The sequence below is a fragment of the Callithrix jacchus genome, chromosome 18, assembly GCF_049354715.1.
Source record: "Callithrix jacchus isolate 240 chromosome 18, calJac240_pri, whole genome shotgun sequence".
Lineage (NCBI taxonomy): Eukaryota > Metazoa > Chordata > Mammalia > Primates > Cebidae > Callithrix > Callithrix jacchus.
In genome coordinates this window covers 31,536,771-31,559,794 of record NC_133519.1, presented here as the reverse complement: position 1 = coordinate 31,559,794, position 23,024 = coordinate 31,536,771, and the positions used below count along the sequence as shown (strand labels likewise).

Genomic DNA, 23,024 nt, shown 5'->3' with positions numbered 1-23,024 from the left:
CCACCTTTTGGAGTCTCCAGCATCTATTATTCCACTCTGTATGTCCATGTGTACCCATTGTTTAGCTCCCATTTATAAGTAAGAAAATTATAGTTTTTGATTTTATATTTGAGTCATTTTACTACTAGGATAATGGCCTCCAGTTGCATCCATATTGCTGCAAAATACATGATTTCATTTTTTATGGCTGAGTAGTATTCCATGGTGTGTATGTGTGTGTATGTGTGTGTGTCTCACACTTTATCCAGTCATCCCTGATGGTAACTTATGTTGATTGCATGACTTTGCTATTGTAAATAGTGCTCTGACAAACAGGAATGCAAGTTCTTTTTGATAAAATTATTTTATTTGCTTTCCTTTGATTAGATACCCAGTAGTGAGATTGGTAGATAGAATGGTAGTTCTATTTTTAATTATTTGAGAAATCACCATAATGTTTTCCATAGAGGTTGTACTAAATTACATTCTTACCAACAGTGTGTAAGCATTCCTTTTTCTCTATGACTTCATCAACATTTGTTCTTTTGGACTTTTTAATAATAGCCATTCTGACTAGTACAAGATCTCATTGTGGTTTTAATTTGTATTTCTCTGATGATTAGTGACATTCAATATTTTTTCACTTTTAATATTTTTATTTTTGTGGGTATATAGTAGGTGTATATATTTATGGGTACATAGGATGTTTTGACACAGGCATGCAATGTGAAATAAGCATGTCATGAAAATGGGGTATTCAACCGCATATTCTGACTCATAGGCGGGTGAAGAAAAATGAGAACACATGGACACAGGGAAGGGAGTACTACACACTGGGGTCTATTGGGGGGAATAGGGGAGGGACAGTGGGGCGGGGGGAAGCTGGGGATGGATAGCCTGGGAAGAAATGCCAAATGTGGGTGAAAGGGAGGAAGGCAGCAAAACACACTGCCATGTGTGTACCTATGCAACTATCTTACATGTTCTGCACATGTACCCCAAAACCTAAAATGCAATAAAAATATAAAAGAAAATAAAATGGAGTATTCATACCCTCATACATTTATCCTTTGCATTACAAACAATCCAATTACACTATTTTAAGATGTACAATTAGGTTATTAATGACTACAGTCACCCTACTGTGCTATCAAATAGTAGGTCTTATTCATTTTTTCTCACTATTATTCTGTACCCATTAAATATTCCCATCACCCCCACAATCCTCCACTACCCTTCCCAGCCTCTGGGAACCATCCTTCTACTCTCTCTTTCCTTGGGTTCGATTGTTTTGATTTTTAGATCCCACAAATAAGCGATAACATGCAAAGTTTGTCTTTTTGTTTGTAGCATATTTCACTTAACATAATGATCTTCAGTCTCACTCATGTTGTTGCAAATGACAGGATCTCATTCTTTTTAAGGCTGAATAGTACTCCATTGTGTATGCATATATACCACATTTTCTTTATGCATTTATCTGTTGATGAACATTTAGGTTGCTTCCAAATCATAGCTATTCTAAACAGTGCTGCCACAAACAAAAAAATGCAGATATCTCTTTTATATACTAATTTCTTTTCTTTTGGGTATATACCCAGCAGTGGAATTTGTGGATTATATCATTGCATTTGTAGATTACTTTGAGCAGTATGGTCATTTTCACAATACTGATTCTTCTAATCCATGAGCATGAATTTTTTTTATTTGTCAGCTACAATTTCTTTCATCAGTGTTTTATAGTTCTTCTTATAGATCTTTCACCTCCTTGGTTAAATGTACTTCTAAGTATTTTATTTTTTTGTAGCTATTGTAGATGGGATTTAGTTCTTGACTTGGTTCTCAGCTTTATCTTTGTTAGTATATGAAAATGTTACTGATTTCAGTAGGTTGATTTTGTATCCTGAAACTTTACTGAAGTCGTTTATCAAATAAAGGAGTCTATTGAAGGAATCTTTATGGTTTTCTACATATAACATATCATCAGTGAAGAGGGATGATTTGACATCCTCTTTTCCAATTTGGATGCCCTTTATTTCTCTTGTCTGATTGCTCTAGTTAAGTCTTCCAGTACTGTGTTGAATAGAAATGGTGAGAGTGGACATCTTTGTCTTGTTCCAGTTCTTAGGTGGAGTGGTTTCATCTTTTCCCCATTCAGTAAGATATGGGCTGTGGGTTTGTCATATATGGCTTTTGCTATTTTGAGGTATGTTCCTTCTGTGCCTAGTGTGTTAAGGGTTTTTCTCATAAAGGGGAGCTGGATTGTGTCAAATGCTTTTTCTACATTTACTGAGATGATTGTTGTTTTTAGTTTTATGTGGTAAATCACATTTATTGATTTTTTTTAATGTCAAACCATCCTTATATCCTTGGAATAAAATCAACTTGATTGTGGTAAATTATCTTTTTTATGTGCTGTTGAATTTGCTTTGCTAGTATTTTGTTGAAAATGTTTTCTTCAACAAAAGATGCCAGCGAGGCTGTGGAGAAATAGAAATGCTTTTACACTGTTGGTGGAAATGTAAATTAGTTCAAACATTGTGGAATACAGTGTGGCATTTCCTCAAAGACCTAGAACTAGAAATACCATTTGACCCAACATCTCATTACTAGGTATATACCCGAAGGAATGTAAATCATTCTATTATAAAGATGGATGAACAGGTATGTTCAATGCAGCACTATACACAATAGCAAAGTCATGGAATCAACTTGAACATCCATCAGTGATAGATTAAAGAAAATTTGGTACACATACTCCAGGGAATACTGTGCAGTCATAAAAAAAATTAGATCATGTCCTTTGCACTGACATGGATGGAGCTGAAAGCCATTATCCTCAGCAAACTAATGTAGAAACAGAAAACCAAACACCACATATTCTCACTTATAAGTGGAAGCTGAACAATGAAAATACATGGACACAGGGAGGGAACAACATAAATAGGGGCCTGTCAGAGGCAGGGAGGAGGGAGAGCAACAGGATAAATAGCTAATGCGTGTTGGGCTTAACCCCTAGGTGATAGGTTGATAGGTGCAGCAAACCACTATGGCACACGTATACCTATGTAACAAAACTGCACATCCCACACATGTATCCCAGAACTTAAAATCAAATTAAATTAACTTTTTTTAAAAGAAAATGTTTTCTTCTATTCTCATCAGGGACAGTGGTCTGTCATTTTCTTCCTATTTTATGCCCTTGCTTTGATATCACAGTGATGGCTTCATAGAATGAGTTAGGGAAGGTTCCCTCCTCCTCAATTTGTTTTGTGCCTTTGCCATCCTTTAATATCAGGGTGATAATGGCTTCATAGACTGAGTTAGGGAGGGTTCCCTCCTCCTTAGTTTTTTGGAGCAATTTTAATAGGATTGGTATCAGTTATTCCTTGTATATCTGGTAGAATTCAACTGTGGATCAGTCTGGTCCTGGACCTTTTATCTTTTTCAAAAAAAATTAATTACTGATTTAAATTTACTACTTATTATTGATCTGTTCAGGACTTCTATTTATTCTTGGTTCAATCTTGAGACATGTATGTTTCCAATAATTTATACATTTCTTCTAGATTTCATAGTTTGTATGCATAGAGATGCTCATAGTAGTCTCTGATCATCACTTGCATTCCTGTGGAATCATTTATTTGTCAGTGTTATCATTTCTGATTGTACTTATTTGAATCTCTTATTTGAGTCTCAGAATTGGGACCAAGCTGGGTGGAGCCATGCCAGACAGGCCCATTCACAGTCCCTCAATGGCAGTCACAAGTGCCAGCTCTTATGGGAATCTAGGGAGTTATCACCCAACAGCATGCTTGTGTGGGGGGCAGAGAAACCTCCACTGCCCCAAGTTCTCTGGATAGGAAGGGAGAGGCAACCTAAACTCCTAGTCTAGAAGAGCGGGTGCTCCAAATGTCGGGAGAGATGTCTGGGTGTAGAGTGACGAGACCATCAAGTTAGCTGCCCCAAGCTCTCTACCCAGAAAGGAAGGGTGGCTTAGGATCCTAATCCAGGGAAGCGAGTGCATCAAATTCCTAGAAATATGCCTCAGGACAGAGCAGAGAAACCACTACTACACAGGAGTAGGAAAGGGCAGTTCAGGCCCCTAATACAGGAAAGTAGGTACACCATATGCCTGGAAATATGCCCTGGGCATGGAGCAGAGAAAGTGCCACAGCACCAAGATCTCTGCACAGAAAGCAAGGGGTGGCGCAGACTCCTAACACGGGTAAGCAGGTGCACCAGGTGCCTGAAAATATGCCTTAGTGTGGAGCGGAGGGAGCACTGCCACACAAAATTCTTTGCACAGGAAGGGAAGGGTAGCCCATGCTCCTAATTCAGGTGAGCAGGAGTGGGATACTCTCTCCCACTCCTTGGAACTAGTGGAGCTCATTCTCCTGACTGACCAAGGGAACAGGCTGGGACACCCAACAATGACACATACAGAGCTGTCATCCCAAATCTCGAAGGCATCCCTGGCTATAAAGCTTACTGCAGCTTCAGCAACTGTCCTTCTATTCCAGTCCTTGCAACAAGAAAGATCCCAATTTCAGTGCTTGTCCACGGAGTGCACTTCACATTCGCTCCTGGCTGTGGGAGCCCTTCACCTACTTCAAAGCAATTGCTCTGAGGCCCAAGACAAATGCTCATGGTAGCCATCACTGCCAGATCACCAAACAATGATTGACTTTGTATGAGACCAGTTTGAAAATGTTATCCTCCTCTTGGTCCCAGGATAGGGAAAATGCCCACACTTTTTCCTGATGCCTTTCCCTCTCAATGTCTCCTGGCCTCTCCCTCAATTAACCCCAGGACTTGGGAGAGAACAGGTGCTCTCTTTTGGCTTTGGTTGCATGGATCTCTAGTGGAAAGGTGAATCACAGAAGCAGACTCTCTGCCTTCTCACATACTGGGACTTCACTCACTTTTATTAGCCAAATGCCATCATACAGGCTGCTGATCCACCTTCTCTTTCTTGGGCTCTGAAGTGCCCTTTGCTTTTCTAGTGGTTCCCCATATTCTTTCCAGGTTCAAAGCTGACAGCATTGACCTTTACACAGTATTTTTCTGTTTCCAAGAGGATGAGGTACACTAAAAGCCTCTAATCTACTATCTTAGAGGAAAAACCTACCTAAACTAAAATTATTTTAAATTTCTTCTTCTAGCAATAGTTGGCTCATTTGTTTTAGGCCTGCCTCCTGCCATAAGCAATTACAAATATGGAGGGGTAAATATTTTATAAAATTTTCCAAAGTGATTAAAGAGCTTTTATAAAGACAGTGATCTAGAACAGAACAGAAAGGCCAAAAGAAGTAGACCTGTTATTTAAACATTACTTTTATTTTTAGGTTTTGCCAGTTCTAAATGCAAAAATAATAGTTGAGAGGCTTACAAACACTGCAGAAATTTTAGCTGTCTCACCGGGCTGGAGGAAGAAAACTTGGAAAGTGGACTTATAACGGGGAGGAACCCTAGTAAATACTCTCAGGCTTTTGACTGGGATCTCTGATGGATTCAACCTAGGAGAAAGAGCAAACTGGAAATAGTCCAGCCCTTACAATGAACAATCCCTTGACAACTAAATCCCTGGTTGGATAAAGAAGATATATCTTTAGCTTAACTACCTGGCAAAAGCAAAAATAATCCCCTCTGAGAGAAGATAAATTCTCTTCTCAAATTTTCTACACACAATTTCATATACTATAGCTGACGGTTAACCAAAAACAACCAGACATATCGAAAGACTTTTTTAATCACAAGAGCAAAACAAACATTAGAGATGAAATGAGGACTGTATCATTGTTGCAGTTATTAGATATACCTTTAAAAGAAATATTATTAATATATTCAAAAGATTAAATAATAGAATGTAGAACTCAACGGATGAAATCAGCAGCATATTTTAAAAACCTTGAAATAGAATTGGATATGGCAGAATAAAATATTCAACCTGAAGATGAAAGTTTGAAGAAATAAAAATGAAAAATGTAAAAGAATATAAGATAATATGAGACAGGGCTAAATAATAGACAGGGCTAACATATACATTTCAAAAAGAGAGAGGAAAAAGAATAAGGCAGAAGAACTATTGTAAGAGATGATGGCCAAGAATTTTTCAAAGCTAAAATAAGGCCAAACAAAAGATTAAATGGCTCTGCTTTTCCCTTGCTGGAGCCAATAGGACAGGACAGCTTGGTCCCAAAAGGTGTCCCCAGTAGCCCAACACACCAGCTGTGGAAGACTGCAGTCAGAGCACCTCTTCCGGCCTGACCCTGACTCATCCTTTCTCACTGGCTGGGACTTCCTGCAGGAAATACAACAACTCCAACCATAGGCTCAGGGACAGAACACAGATCTCCCTGGGCCTGAGCCTCTAGCGGGAGTCTCTGTGAATCAGTAGACATAGCCTTTCCAGACAAGCAAATGCTGAGGGATTTCGTTACCACCAGCCCTGCCTGAAAAAACACTAAATATGGGCGGGGGGGGGGGGTGGACAAACACCAAAATATACTTTCAGGCAAGAGAAACAAATAAAGGGTATTTGAATGGGAAGAGAGGAAGCCAAATTGTCTCTGTTTGCAGATGACATTATTTTATATTTAGAAAACCCTATCACCTCAGCCCAAAAACTCCTTAAGCTAATAAGCAACTTTAGCAAAGTATCAGGATACAAAATAAGTGTGCAAATATTACAAGCATTCCTTTATACCAACAACAGACAAGCAGAGAGCCAAATCATGAATGAACTCCCATTCAGAATCACTACAAAAAGGATAAAATATCTCAGAATACAGCTAACAAGGGATGTGAAGGACCTCTTCAAGAACTACAGACCACTGAAAGGAAATAAGAAAGGACACAAAAAAAAAAGAAGGAAAGAAAGAAGAAAAAACATTCCATACTCATGGATAGGAAGAATTAATTTCATGAAAATGGCCATTCTGCCCAAAGTAATTTATAGATTTGATGCTATTCCCATCATACTACCACTGACATTCTTGACAGAATTAGAAAAAAATACTTTAAATTTCATACATGATCAAAAAAGACCCCATATAACCAAGACAATGCAAAACAGAAAGAACAAAGCTGGAGGCATCATGCTACCTGACCTCAGACTATACTACAAGGCTACAGCAACCAAAACAACATGGTACTGGTATCAAAACACACTTACATATCAACGGAACCTCAGCGACCTCAGAAATAACATCACACATCTACAACCATCTAATCTTTGACAAACCTGTCAAAAACAAGCAATGGAGAAAGGATTTTCTATTCAATAAATGGTGCTGGGAAAACTGGCTAGCCATATACAGAAAAACAGAACTGGACCCCTTCATTAAACCTTATATAAAAGTTAACTCCAGATGGATTAAAGAATTAAATGTAAAACCCCAAACCATAAAAACCCTAGAAAAAAACCTAGGCAATACTATTCAGGACATAGGCATGGGCAGAGACTTCATAACAAAAATGCCAAAAGCAAATAAATAAAAAGAAGCCAAAAGTAAAACAAAAGTCAAAATTGACAAATGGGGATCTAATTAAACTAAAGAGCTTCTTCAACAGATAACCTACAGAATGAGGGAAAATTTTTGTAATCTATCCATCTGAGAAAGGTCTAATATCCAGAATCTACAAGGATCTTAAACAAATTTACAAGAAAAAACAACCCCATCAAAAGTGGGCAAAGGATATAAATAGACACATCTCAAAAGAAGACGACAAAAGCATTTTTTTAAAAAAGCTTAACATTACTGATCATTAGAGAAATGCAAATCAAAACCGCAATGAGATGCCATGCCATTTCACACCAGTCAGAATGGTGATTATTAAAAAGTCAAGAAACAGTAGATGCTGGTGAGGCTATGGAGAAATAGGAATGCTTTTACACTATTGGTGGGAATGTAAATTAATTCAACCACTGTGGAAGACAGTATGGCAATTCCTCAAGGATCTAGAACCAGAAATACCATTTTACCCAGCAATCCCATTACAGGGTATATACCCAAAGGAATACAAATCATTTTCCTATAAAGACACATGCACACATATGTTTACTGCAGCACTATTTATAATAGCAAAGTCATGGGACCAACCCAAATGCCCATCAGTGATAGATTGGATAAAGAAAATGTGGTACATATACACCATGGAATACTGTGAAGCCATAAAAAGAAATGAGATCATGTCCTTTGCAGGGACATGGATGAAGCTAGAAGCCAGCATCCTCAGCAAACTAACACAGGAACAGGAAAATCAAACACCACATGTTCTCACTCATAAGTGGGAGTTGAACAATGAGAACACATGCACATGGGGCAGGGGGCAGGGAACAACACATACCAGGGCCTATTGGGGGATGGGAGGTAAGGAAAAGGAACTTAAGAGGATGGGTCAATAGGTGCAAAAAATTTATTTTAAAAAAAGGAAAAAGTTATATATGTGCTTACATATTTTTAAAAATAACAAAATAAACTTATCTCTACAATTTTAAAAAAAAAGACGACATATTGGGTATAGTGTACACTGCTCAGATGATGGGTACACCAAAATCTCAGAAATCACCACTAAAGGACCTTTTATGCTTATATCTATCATCCAACTGGAGTTATACAGCATGAAGTTATATCCATGTAACCAAATACCACCTATTCCTCCAAAGCCTATTGAAATAAAAAAATTTAAATTTAAAAAAGCCAATAAAATAGCACCAAAAATTATCAAATACCTTAAAATAAAACTAAGAAATGATGCATAAAATGAATACAGAGAAAACTGGAAAACATACAGAAAATTTTTAAGAGACTTCCATACAGGGATATTTTGTGTTCATTGGTTAAAAGGTTAAACATTATGATAATGTCAGTTTTTCCCACATTGACCTATGTAGATTCAATGTATTCCCAAACAAAATCTCACTATGGGTTTTGAGTGTCTGTGTGAAATGTGACAAGCTGATTACAAACTTTATATTAAAATTTAAGTGTTTGAGAATAACCAAGATAATTTAAAGAGGAACTAGAGTTGAAAGATTTATACCATGGGATATCAAGATGAATTACACAGTAAGGCCATGTAGTAGCGACACAATGATGGACAGACGGAATGGAGTCAAGACATTGACCACACACAATTTATGATCTAGGTGACACTGCCAAGCAGTAAGGTAAGAACGAGTTTTCTCTTAATGGTGCAGGATCAATAACACAGGTATATAAAAATATCTTGACCCCAACTTCATGCTGTATAACTCCAGTTGGATGATAGGTATAAGCATAAAAGGAAAAATAGTAAAGCTTCCAGAAGTAAATATAGAATATCATTATGACTTGAGACAAGCAAAGATTTTTTAAACAGGACCCCAAAATTCACTAATCAGAAATGTAAAGATGATGCATTCAGCTACATTGAGATTAGAGATTTCTATTATCAAGAAACCAATGCAAATGTAAAAGTTTAGCCATGAGATAGAAGAAGATATTGTAAGACATGCACCATTTTAAAAGATTAATATTCAGAACTTTAAAACGTCTACAAGTAACTAAGAAAGGAATAATTCAATATATAATCAAGTAAGAGATTTACCTGAATAAGTATTTCACAAAAGAAGACATCCAAATAGCCAATAAATACACAAATGATCTTACTAATCAACAACAAAAATGAAAATTAAAATTACAATGTAATATTATCACCAAAACCATTAGGATGAATTAAAGAAAAAATTTTAACAGTATAACTGTTCAGAGGACATAGAGCAATGAAAATGTTAGCACCTGATTGGTTGGAGTGAAAACTGGTACAGCCACTTTTGGATAACTGTTTAGCAGTAACCACTGAAGTTGAACGTAAGTATACCCAGTAAATCCACTCCCAGTTATATACCAAGCAGCAGTTATACTGTTGTACATGCCAAATTTCATGGACAAGAATGTCCATAACTTCATTATTCATAATGGCCCCAAACTGGAAAAAACACAAATGTCCATCATCAGCAGAATGGATTTTTTTTTTTTTTTTTTTTTTGAGACGGAGTTTCGCTCTTGTTACCCAGGCTGGAGTGCAATGGCGAAATCTCGGCTCATGGCAACCTCCGCCTCCTGGGTTCAGGCAATTCTCCTGCCTCAGCCTCCCAAGTAGCTGGGATTACAGGCGTGCGCCACCATGCCCAGCTAATTTTTTGTATTTTTAGTAGAGACGGGGTTTCACCATGTTGACCGGGATGGTCTCGATCTCTTGACCTCATGATCCACCCGCCTCGGCCTCCCAAAGTGCTGGGATTACAGGCATGAGCCACCACACCCGGCCTAGCAGAATGGATTTTTTTAAATGCTGTATTCATAAGATGGACTTGTGTATAGCAGATTCAGCAAACTCTTTCTGTTAAAGGCCCAGTGGTAAATATTTTAGACTGTGAGTGCCATATAGTCTCCATGGAAACTTCTCAACTCTGCTGTGGTAGGGTGAAAACAGTCATAGATATGTAAACAAATGAGACAGTGTGAATGGCTGCATCTCAAGAAAACTTTATTTCCTAGCCTCTGCCATGCAGCAATGGAAAGGAACAAGCTATTACTACCTGTGAGAACATGGATGAATCTCAAAACGTAATGTGAAGCAAAAGAAGGTAGACACAAAAGAATGTATTCTGAAAGGTGGAGGAGGAGATTGGGAGAGGCTTGAAGGAGGCTTCCAGGATGCTGCTAATACTATATTTAATAACCTAAGTGGTAGCCATGGTGTGTTCCTTTTGTGGGTCATTTATTGAGCTGCCCAATATGATTTGTGTACATTTATACTCTCACATATCTTTCAATAAACAATTTTATGAGATAATAATTGACAGTATAAAAGATGACTCAAGAATAATCTAGAGATGCTTTGCTTTGAAAAAAGCAAAGAAGCCAGACAGATAACATCAGAGAATATATTTTCAAAATGCATATTGCACTAACTTTAATTTTTATTATGTGCATAGGATATTTGGCAAAATCAGGTGGTCATTTACTGCTTAGAGATGAAATTCAAGTCATGCTTAATGGTGAGTATTGAGGTTATAACAAAATCTTTATGCATATGTCTAACGGCATTCACTATTTGTTATTCTTAGTCACATGTGAGTTCTATAAAGGTGTCAGGCCAGATAAGAAGAGAGGGGTAGTAGTGGTTGGATAATTATGGAAGAATCAGTGAAAGGACTGGGTTAAGAGGCATTTTTTTTCCTTCTTTCTATTCTATTTCCTCTTCTTCTCTTTCCGTGTTTCAATCTCTCCATTTGTTCTGCTCATTGCCTGAGAACTATCATCCTAGAATGCTTAGGAACTTCAGAAAGTTGAAAATTCATTTACTCATTTATCTAACACATTTTTTAGCATCTCTTATTTGACAGCACTATTTACTGCTACAGACAGAGCTGCAAATGAAGCAAAGTCTCTTCCCTCAGAGAATTTGCATTTTAGTGAATAGCAATGTATAATACATTTGCAGGGGAAGGAATTAAGGAAGGGTAATATTAGTCTATCAAAATGTTTGAATCTTAGGAATCTCTCTTAGCCTCTATTGTCCCAGCAGGGCCAGAATTATAAATAGATGAGTTATAAAAACAAGTTGGCTGCCTTCCTTCCTTTTACTTAATAGACTATTTTTTTAGAGCAGTTTCAGGTTCACAGCAATATTGAGCTGCAGGTATAGAGATTTACCAAATACCTTCTCTCCTCACCTATGCATAGCCTCCCCCATTATGGACATGCCCCACGAGAGTGGTATATTTATTGTAATTTATGGACCTACATTTACACATCATTACCTTCCTTCCTTATTCATTGATTCATTAATTCACTCACTCATTCATTCAACACATATTTGACTGCCTTCCAAATGACACACTAGAATTTTCCATCTTTTTTACAGTCATTTTCTTCTTTCACTCCTCCTCCTCCTGCTCCTTCTCATCTCTGTGCTTTCTAAATCTCCCCCTTTGTTTCTATTTCTTTTATCAAGAAATAAAAAGCAATTTCTCACAGTCCACTATCTGAATTAGCATTTTGGTATATGTCTTATCCTGGATATTTTTAAATAATAAAAGCTGTTATGTATTTTTTAACTATTTTAACTGTTTTATATAACTTTTTTCACTTGCCTTTATAATATAAACATCTTTCTATGCCAAGAAATATGGGCCTACATCATCATGTTAATATGTATGTAGCATTTCATTGTTTATTCCTAAGTTAAGCAGTTCCCTATTAATGAAAATTTAGGCTGATTTTAACTTTTTCATTATTATGACCAATATGAACCTCTTCCTAAATACATGAATATATGTTTATATTATCTAGCACAATGCTCAGCACACAAAAGGTTCTCTGTATTTTAGTGACTATTCCCATTTTTTAATGGAGTCTTGTGGGAATAGGTGATAAAACTACCTGAATGCTATCAAGAAACGTTACAAAATGCAGAGGGAATAAAGAGGAGAGTTGGAGAAAATTGGGGACTCTGTGAAAGGTGGCAGGGCTGTTTAGTAAAGCTTCATGGCCTCTAAGAAAGAGATGTCATGAACTAAGTCTCTTTTGATATTACAGCTACTGAACGACTGCTCCAAGATGAAGACCCTGTGATCAAAGAGTTGGCTAAAATAACCCACAATATTTTTAAGAAAATAGCCCATAAACTGACCTCTGCAACTCTTAAAGAAAACTTCCAAAAATTGTTGAAATTCTTCTACATCAAAAAATTGAAGACTCTTTATAATTATAACTCACCCAATGGCCAGATAGACAGTCCTACAGACAGTGAATATATCAAGAATGATAAGGAAGGCCATAGAGAAGAGAATGATGATGACATTTTGGTAAACAATCAAAAGTTCAACAATGTCTTGGAGCCGATCTCAGAATAAAAATGATTTTTCTTTCCCTCCTGACAACCTGAGTCTGTTTGTAGATGCTTTTCTGAAAAATGCTGGAGGCATTTACTGTCTCTTCTTAATTCTCTATTCAAATATAGAAATCTGAGAAACGTAGTGCCTTTCTATGTCTGACAGTGATCAGAAGCCCTATTTCATCAAACCCACTAAGACAATTGAAAATAACACAATCAAAAAGAAGAAGCTCTTGGTACTTGATTCTGTCAGTAAGCATCTACTGAGCACTTTCTAAGTGCCAGATACTGTGCTAGGCAGTGGGGACATTTGGCTAATATAGACAAGGTTCCTGACCTCACGATGGCCATAGTCTAGTAACACATAGTGTGGTCATTTCTACCCTGCTGGGAAGAATACTGCCTAGGGCAGTGTTAACAAAAAAGATATGGAACTTGAAGAAGAGAACAGGGAGAAGGAAATGTATTCTAGATAAAGGCATTGAGCAATCAGAGTGTAAGGGAAAGTTGAGGAGTTTGTGGGTACAAGTATGAGGAGGAAAGAAGAATGAGGAGATCTGATGCCCAAGGGAAGATTATGCTAATGAGCTTGAGCTTTTTAAAAGAAAGATTGGACAGTCTGTCATAGTCAGTACTCCCATTGCCATCAGAATTATAAAACCTCTTCAGTGATCTTGATCAACTTAAGGCTCAGGCTTATCCTTCACTCCTCTCACCTTACCTTCTCCAGATCCCAATGCCCCACATGAGCATAAGCCATTCTAGCTACAGTAAACTACTTACAGTTAGATGAAAGCACTTTTTCTCTGTTGATTCAGATGTAGTGGCATCTAAATTTGTAATGTGTCAACTTGCAGTTCAAGTATGTTTTTCTTTATTTGCTGGGTCACCTCTCTAGAATTGTATGGCAACCACTCCAGCTTCCCCTACATTCGCCTCCAGCTTCTCTGACTTCTGGGCCAGGTGAGTTTAGTTTTATTGACAAGGATACCAGTTTCTCCTGCAGAATACCTACATATTGACATCAAAACTGGAAGGAGTAAGAGATGGGCACAGTCTTGAGCTTGTGGCTTCTACCTTGCCCTTGCTCTTCCTATTTCATATACACCTTCCCTCTCAAATGCCTGCCATGCATATTTCAAGTTCCAGGATCAGCTGTGAAGATGATAGACTTCAGAGACTAGACTACTCCTGCTCCCACAATTCATAAGACCAAATCCCTAGGTCTGCTGCTTTAGTTGAATCCTGATAGATATATCTGGGATGCATTTTCTTTCCCACTTTGGTCAAGTTGGGTGGATGTTGCTCCTATATTTTGCCTTAACACCTGTGATTATACCTCTCATCACTTTTATTGCACTGTAGTAAAATTATCTATTTCCTTCTCCTTCTGACTCATAAAATTGAAGCTTTAGAAAAGCAACTGTCATATCTTATACTTGGTTGTGTACTCTGGGTCTCAATGCCTGGCATTCAATGAATATTTGCCAAATGAATGAAATATTAATGAGACATATTACCCTCACACTTCAATGAAAGTTTTTATATATCTATGAAATGTGGAGTAATAAAATAATGACTAGAAATAAATCATGAATAACTTTAATTTATCCCTTAATCCATATTATTTTATATATCCAAATGTCCCAGGTCTCACATTTCAAAATTAGGGCAAAATTTCATTCCTACCTAATGAATCAGCAGAATACCTAAAGAGGTAGGCTGAATAATGACCTCCCCCAAAATATCCAATTCCTAATCCCTGAAATCTGCAGATATTTTGCTTTATGTGACAAAAGGAATTTAACAGATGTGATTAAGAATCTTGAGATGGGGAGATTATTTTGGATTATCTAGGTGGGCTTTATAAGAGGTATGTGGGAGGTCAGTGAGAAAGGGGATTCTTGAAGATGCTACACTTCTATTTGAAGATGGAGGTAGGATCCATGAGCCAAGAAATGCAAGGAATGCACGTCTAGGAGCTGAAAAAGGCAAGAAAATTGATTCCCACAGAATTTCCAGTTACAAACATCTTGACTTCAGCCCAGTGAAACCCACCTGGGACACCTGACATCCAGAACTGTATGATAATATATTCATGCTGTTTTAAGGCCCCATTTGTGGTAATTTGTTAGAGCAGCAATAGGAAATTAATATGTCTATATTTCTGCAAACAAAACCAAATCAACCAATACCCATCAATCAATCAGATAGCAACTGATATAGTGGGCCTTATACAAATGCTGATATTTCTTTAAAAGGTCTGATAATTATATTAGAAATGATCTTCGGCCAGGATCCAAGATGGCCGAATAGGAACAGAGTACAGTTCCCAGCAAGAACAATGAATGCAGAGGGCGAGTGAACACCACATTTCCAAACGAATTACTGCCCACAGACCAGGAGATTCCCTGCTGAAAAGTGCCACAAATTTCCAGCACAGCTGTTTTAGCCAGCACAGCAAGTCTCTGCACAAAAACTCACACAAATCTGGGCCACTGTTTCAACTGGCGCCTGGAATTCCTGGGAGACAGAGTCACCAATTCAGATGAAAAAAAACGGGGCAGGAGAGGGAACTAGGTGATCTGATTTGGCAGGTCCCACCCCCACAAAGACCAGCAATCTGAAATGCTCTGGATTGAGAGTTTCACAGCAAGCACAGCTCGACCCTAGATGATCCAGCTCTGTGGGGGTAAGGGCATCCGCCATTACTGAGGCAGTCCACCACTACCAAGGCTGGTCGCCATTACCGAGGCAGTTCGTCATTACTGAGGCAGTCTGCCATTTCCAAGGCAGTCTGCTATTACTGAGGTAGTTTTAACTATACTTCCATAAACACAACTGCAAGGAAGTTCACATAGCCCTGTTCTCAAATCTTCATTGCCTTCTCTGCATGGCTTAGGACTCGTCTTTCACTTCGGCTGCCACCCTATGAGCAAAAGCTGCTACCCCACCATCCCTCTTCCTTTGAACCTATCTAACCTTAGATTAATTCACCTAATTCTACTTCCTTCTCTGCTCCTAGATTACATTGTTCCCCAAGAAACATGACACATACCTGCAGAATGATGCTATTACCCATGAAGATGTCATGGTCCACTAGAAATCTGTGCTCCTCAACCCCATCCAGACCTTGATACCCCAGGCAAGCCTTATAACTAGTTCCTGCCTTTATTTAACACTCCTAAAGTCTGCTACTTGACCACTGGCCCACTCATTCTCAACAGATGACTTTGCCTATTCTATCAGACTGGAGATCTATTTGATTCCAAAATTCATGTGTTCTATTTATATTGGGAATGAGTATGGCAGAGGTGGCAGGAATGGGGAGAAAAGGGGAGCTAACAAGATAATTCTGATACGTAATCAAGAATAAAAATTAGATAATATGGCTGGGCATAGTGGCTCACGCCTGTAATCCCAGCACTTTGGGAGGCCAAGGTGGGTGGGTCATGTGGTCAGGAGTTTGAGACAAGCCTGGCCAACGTGGTGAAACTCTGTCTCTACTAAAAATACAAAAAATGAGCCATACGTGGTTGCAGGCACCTGTAATCCTAGCTGCTCAGGAGGCTGAGGCATGACAATCACTTAAACCCTGGAGGCAGAGGTTGCAGTGAGCCAAGACCATGACACTGCACTCCAGCCTGGGAAACAGAGTGAGAGCTTAGTCTAAAAAAAATTAGATAAAATGTGTTATTTTAACTCAAAGTCTGATTGATATGGTTTGGCTGTGTCCCTACCCAAATCTCATCTTGAATTCCTACATGTTGTAGGAGGGACCCAGTGGGAGGTAACTGAACCATGGGGGCAGGTCTTTCCCATGCTGTTCTCGTTATGGTGACTAAGTCTCACAAGATCTGATGGTTCTATAAGGGGGATTTTTCCCTGCACAAGCTCTGTCTTTGCCTAGTGCCATGATTGGAAGGTTTCCCAGCCATGTGGACATCTATTAAAACTCTTTTTTCTGTAAATTTCCCAGTCTCAGGTATGCCTTTATCAGCAGCTTGAAAACAGACTAATACACTTATATTTATTAATTTTGTTTTATAAAACAAAATTATATCCCATCAAGCTTTGTTAAAATATGTAGGTTTCTTCTTTCCTAAGAGGCTATCAGAAGTTCCTACAAAAATTACAAGTGAAATTTAAAAACTAAAGCTTATCTTAAGGAGTTGAGTAATGTGGGGTGGCGGGGGGAGTAGGGGCCATGAGTTATACAGAATTTGCACTTGAAACAGATGTCTACTGGGTGACTACCTCAGAAGAATCATCTTTAGTTCCAAGGTCCAAGCCTATTAGACTAAGCATCAATTGTGCAAAGCTTGCACAATTCAAGGCCTTCCTGGCACATTCTTCAAGGTCTCTCCTTTTCAGCTCTTAATCCAGTTCCTAATTTTTCTTAAAACTTATAAAAACATTTCATGCTTCTATTAATAGTTCCTTATACTCAGTTTTCTCAGTAGCGACTACATATGAATCACATTTTATCTGCAGTACAGACAGTAGCTTAAGGATGTAGATATGAAATAATTTAACTGAACCATTATGTTAGAAATGTTTTAAAATCAGAAAAGAAGATTAGCTGCAAACTTGGAGTTTTTAGATCATATATGTGGTGTTTTATCGATCTCTTAGGTATATTTATAATGCAAAAATCTTTAGGACCAAAAACAGAGACTTTTAAATTTTTTTTAAATTGTACTTTAGGTTCTGGGGTACATGTGCAGATCATGCAGGATTGTTGCATAGGTACATACATGGCAAGGTGGCTTGCTGCCTCCATCCCCCTATCACCTATATCTGGCATTTCTCCCCATGTTATCTCCCCGCAACCTCCCCACCCCCTGCTATCCCTCTTCTAGCCCCCCCCCCAACAGACCCTAGTGTGTGATGCTTTCCTCCCTGTGTCCATGTGTTCTCATTGTTCAATAGTAATCATACATTATTGCAGATCCATGTATCACTAACCTATGAAAAATCTGGCATGCTTTCTGAGATCAATGCCAATATCTCTTACATTTTCACACTTTTTATTTTTCATCATGAAAGTTCTTTCTATTCATTTCTCTTGAATATGTACACATTCTGTGTTTATGTCAAGGCTACAGTCCTGTCAAAGAGCATTAAAAACCCAGAATAAATATCTCAAATGGCTCTTCCACACCTGTCACAGAGCAATCCCAGGACCCCACATGCAGATTCATCAGCTAATACCACTCTATGTCCCTAGTGCCTTTCCATTTTAAATATCTTGCATGTGAAATCTTATTTCATTCTGACAACAATAGCCTGAGGCACATTGTAATTGATGAGGAACCTGAAGTCTAGAATTCCAAGTGACTTGTTCATGATTAGCAAAATAGCTAGTGGGGACAGTTAAGTCTTTTAACTCTAATTTCCAGTATTCAGTCAACTACATTACTATGTCTCTAATTTGAAATTTGTTATGATTATTTTTATTGTGGTGATATTTTTACCTGGCACATTGTTAAATGATAAAGAGTGGCACAGTTCTAGACTCTAAACTCCCAATGGAATATCTGGATAAGGCCTACTGTATATTCTCATAAGTTAGATAGTCAACAGTTATGGTTAGAGACAAGTTTTATTTTGATATCCCAGAGTAGTATTAGCAGGTAACAGAAGTATATATTAAGTACTACAACTCTGACTTCAGAATATCTATAATGCAGCCGGAAATGGGTTAGGGCCAGGGATGTGAAAACCAGAGAAGGCCAGAAAACAGAAATAATACCATCCAAGTGCTATGTATACTCACCTGATACTTTTTTTAAAAAACTTTTCAGCTATCTATTGTGGTAGTCTGACTAAAACAAAAAGACATTTCAGAAATTAAAATTCTTAGCCATTAGTCTAATTATTCTTTATCCAGCTCTTCCTATTTCTGAAATAAGGTATTTAATTCAGCTCCCTAATATACTTTTATAACACTCAATTGCCAGGGGATATTAAGGGGTGACCGCCAATCTACACACCTGGTTCCAATCTATGTAACTTAACTTTAGCTTCAAATATGTATCACTTAAAAATATTTTCATTATTTTCAAATATACCTTCAAAATATATATATGCATTTTAATTAAATTATTATATAAACCAAGTTTGGGTGATGAAGCTGGGATGTTGCAGAATCCAAAACCCAGCTGTGGGGAGAGACTAAACATCACTAGCATTAATGCTACTCTGTATCTATAGATTAACTCTCTTTTAGTATTTCCATCCTAAATCAATTGAGATTTTTATTGAGCAGTTTTTTGGGATTAGCACTAGGAATGCTCAGTGCTTGGCATTAGCAATAGTACCATGAATAGTACCATGAATTTCCTTTCTTCAAAGAATTTTAAAGGCTACTGGAAAAACAAGGCACACATAGAAAATTAAGTAATAATACAACAGATCATAATAACGCAATGCAAGATAATGAGCCAGATAACAAGTACAGAGAAAGTTGTCATAAGTTAGGGAGAGACAGTCAGAGAGAAAACTGGCATTTCTGAGAACCTATTTTATGACAAGTTCTACACAAAGTGGTTCTACAGTTTATTGCATTTCTAGATGGAAACAAGCTTTGTTAATCAATATTATATAAATAATGTTGTTTCCCTGAGTTTTGTCTATTTGAAATTTATGGATCCTGAGTGTAATAGACAGGATTCATTTAATGTAAGAATTTACTACTGTAACACAATCCTATCAGGTTGCCAGTATTAGTATCTTTATTTTATGAAAGAGAAAATGGAAGCCCAGAAAGATTAAATGATTTACCTATGGTCAAACATCCAGTAGGTGGCAGAAGCAACTTTTAAATTCTAAACTTCATGCAAGTCACACAAGTATTTAAGAGTACCTCAAACACACCCTCTGGAATAAAAACCAGATGGCCTTCACTACAGCTAAGTTAAGCATAAATGTAAGTGGCATTGCTCTAAAAAACATGAAGCTGAATGCTGATATAAATGTCCGGTTACTCTTTGTTGAGGAATTAGTCAATGTAGTCTGAACCCCAGCCCATGTGATCAAGGGTACCAAATCTGGTGTAGTTTGGTCTAGTTTGCACACTGGACTCTCTTCATTTGTAAACTCAGCCATTTGTGCAGCGAGGGAAGTTTTTTGCTTTCTTTGAGTGGTGGTAAGTGGGGAGAGTGTTTCAGGGGAAGTGACTCATTTCTGGGCTTCACCCTTCATTTTTGACCCAGTAGGCTCAGGATAAGGCCTGGTAATAGTAACTTGTTTTGTTTTCATTTGTAATCCATTCATGTTAGCTTGCTGCTCGCTATTTAAGAACCATTGTTCTCAAGCATGTTTTGGGACAATATAGATTTAGTTTAGCTTTGGTTTAAGTGACTGAACAAAGTCCACTTTAAGTAATTCATCTCTTGATTTCTACAGCTACTTTTCTTACCTCTGCTAAAAGCTGTGAAACATACTGCTTTTACCTACAAAAGCTTCTCTGAAGCAGAAATATATATTTTTGTGCCAATATTTGTTTACCAGCTGTGCTTTCTTCCAGGGAGATTGTGCTTTGCCACTAAATGAGGCTGTGTGCAAAAATACTCTCTGCCAGGTAGAACCTTACTGTTTCATATTCATCAGCTAATTTATTCTTGTGACCACCTTTTAGAGTATCCCTATGTTACAGATTTTTTACAAAGCAAGTTTAAGAAATGAAATAACTTCTCAAGTTCATGCAGCTGATACACACTCGAGGCGAGTTTCAAATTAGGTCTGCCTGATGCTAAATCATTCTCCTTTGACTTTTCTCTGTCTTCATTTTCTCTCCTACCTTATCCCTTGCCCATGTGTTAAGTCCCCTCATGTTATTCACAAGCATACCTCAGTCATATTCCTGGCTCTTAGTATTGAGGAATTTGTCAATCTTGGCACTAGGTAGATTTTAACCCGGACATTCTGCTCATGTCTGAATTTTATGAATAATTAACTGGTTTGATGCCCACTAAAAAGACCAACAAGATTTTTTCTGGTAATAAGTTTCATTGTGAAGATTACACATACATTTTTTTCCTACATTTTATTCATTCATCTCATTGTTTAACTAATGCTCATCTTTTATTGTCAAGATCGATTTATTTGCCGGGAATATGAGGTCTCCACTTGAAGAGACAATAGTTTTGTTATCTTCTTTTTTTTCCAGCTCTAGTCATAATCCCTAGCAAAGATATACTGGTTAATGTTATCAAGAGGGTAAAGGTCAATGAGAAGAAGTACAACAGTATTTGTCAATGTTTTATGAATTTAAGTGGGCCTGACTGTAGAGACACTATTAAAAATCATAGTATTCTCCTCTGTAGTAGGCTTCCTATTCTAAAATAGGGCTCACTTTTAAAACTTCTGACCATTGAGTAAATGATTTTGTGATAAATTATTTATTCATAGGGCATTGCGCTGAGTGCTGAGGAAGATCCAAGTTAGACTACAAGACATGACTCCTATACTCTGTAAGAACTCTCATCCATTTTCAGAAAGAAAAATTTATGGAATGATAATAGTAACTAAGGAATTATAGACAATGAACAGTGAAATTTCAGATGTCAAAGTAAACAAGGACTTCTTTGAGTTGAAGTAATTCCTAAGGATAAAAGAAAAAAATCATTTTACTATGAAAAAGAGATTATGTAACAACTTTAATTTTCATCATACCAGAAAATGCTAAGTTATGTACTTGAACAAATTGTTTCATGTTGTTCTCTGGTAAAAAGATCAAAGAACATTTGAATCTCTTCCAGTACCTTTAAGGTCAAGCTAATAAAACTAGCTTACAAATACACTAGGTCTCCTATAAACAAATATCTGCTGCTTTTCCTCAACATGGCCATGCCCAGGGAAAATTGTGTGCAAATCTCTGAGATGGCTTTCAGGTGCTAGAGTGGAGACGCTAGTGAAGAACAAAACACCTACTGGGTGAGAATCTGAATCTGGTCCGAGCTGGAGGGGAGAGCCTGGTTGTTGCCAATGATGGTTTAGGTGACAGTATGAGTAGAAACCAACTGCTCGCAGTTTTATAGAAATGTAGACTGGTAGATGCTCTCTTAATGCCATCTAATAAGCACTAATCATTTGCAAGATACAAAACTACAGAAGAATCTAAGAGACCCTATGTTACCCTCAATGGGAAAGAAATAGTGGATGATCTGGACAAAATATCATTATGTATTTGAATTTTGTGGAAAAAGCACAGTGGACGTACTTGGGGCCTCAAGCCTTACCACCAGGCCTCATGGTAAGAAGAAATAATTTCTTCTGAGGATGAGAAAAATTCTTTTAAATCATTATTGTTTTTGAAATAAGGATACTATAAGAACTTTTTTGCATGTTGCTTTTTTCCTTTCCATTATTTTAATAGGGTATTTCTTCAAGATATTTGTTAGCTTTAATTTACACAGAGTAATTTATTCATTTCTCTAACAAAAGGCATGCATTCTGTCTCATTTTTGACATTTTGAACAATACCGAAATAAAATTTTTTATATAATTTGTTCAAGCATGCTTATATTTGTATTTTTATAAAATATATTCCTGAGTAAAATCACCTGATCAAACAGCATATATCTTTTAACTTAAAACTGAAATTATTTTTATCAACACCATCATTACTGAAATTAACAATTGACAAGCCCATTAAAGAAAACATTTTACATAATTTTACATCAGTGACTTAGAGCCCACACATACATGACAAAGACAGCTAAAAACATATGAAAAAATATATCTTTGAAAATAAACACAGCATTCCTCTGGCTATGATACTACAAAAGTTTGGGATACTTTTTAAACTTGTAGCAGAAGGTGCAACAGACTGTCAGCTTCATTTAGCACTGCCTGCACTAAGTGTTGTTCACTTGACTCTTTATGAGATATTAGCTTCAGAATATGGAAGCTAATTTGGAATGTTCCATCGTAGCTTTCATAATCAAGCGTGAGTCTCCAAAAGCCACTATCATTTTATAGATATCTTTCAATTATTATGCATCATCAGACATGACAACAGGTGTCACAATATGTCTTGCCTCCAGTAAGTCAATTAGAAGAAAACAAAAATTTCTTTAAAATACAAAGAAAATCTAGAGCAAGACGACAAAATGTGAAGTCTTCCACTCATATCCTCCAACAGCAAC

The 23,024-nt window shown here is 37.3% G+C and overlaps 1 protein-coding gene and 1 long non-coding RNA gene across 5 annotated transcripts in view; one reads left to right on the top strand and one right to left on the bottom strand.

Annotated features, from left to right (window-relative positions):
- The window catches only part of MROH9 (maestro heat like repeat family member 9), a 114,174-nt gene extending 101,214 nt beyond the window's left edge, over positions 1-12,960 (top strand). For 3 of the 4 annotated variants that reach the window (XM_035279452.3, XM_035279453.3, XM_035279451.3), the window contains 2 exons: positions 10,967-11,029; positions 12,573-12,960. In XM_035279452.3, coding sequence (XP_035135343.3) covers positions 10,967-11,029; positions 12,573-12,889 — 380 coding nt within the window. In that variant the 3' untranslated portion in view covers positions 12,890-12,960. The remainder of the gene's footprint in view (positions 1-10,966; positions 11,030-12,572) is intronic. The other variant, XM_017966168.4, reaches the window with a different exon arrangement.
- Positions 1-23,024, bottom strand: part of LOC144580266 (uncharacterized) — a 145,338-nt gene that overhangs the window by 93,741 nt on the left and 28,573 nt on the right. The window lies entirely within an intron of this gene.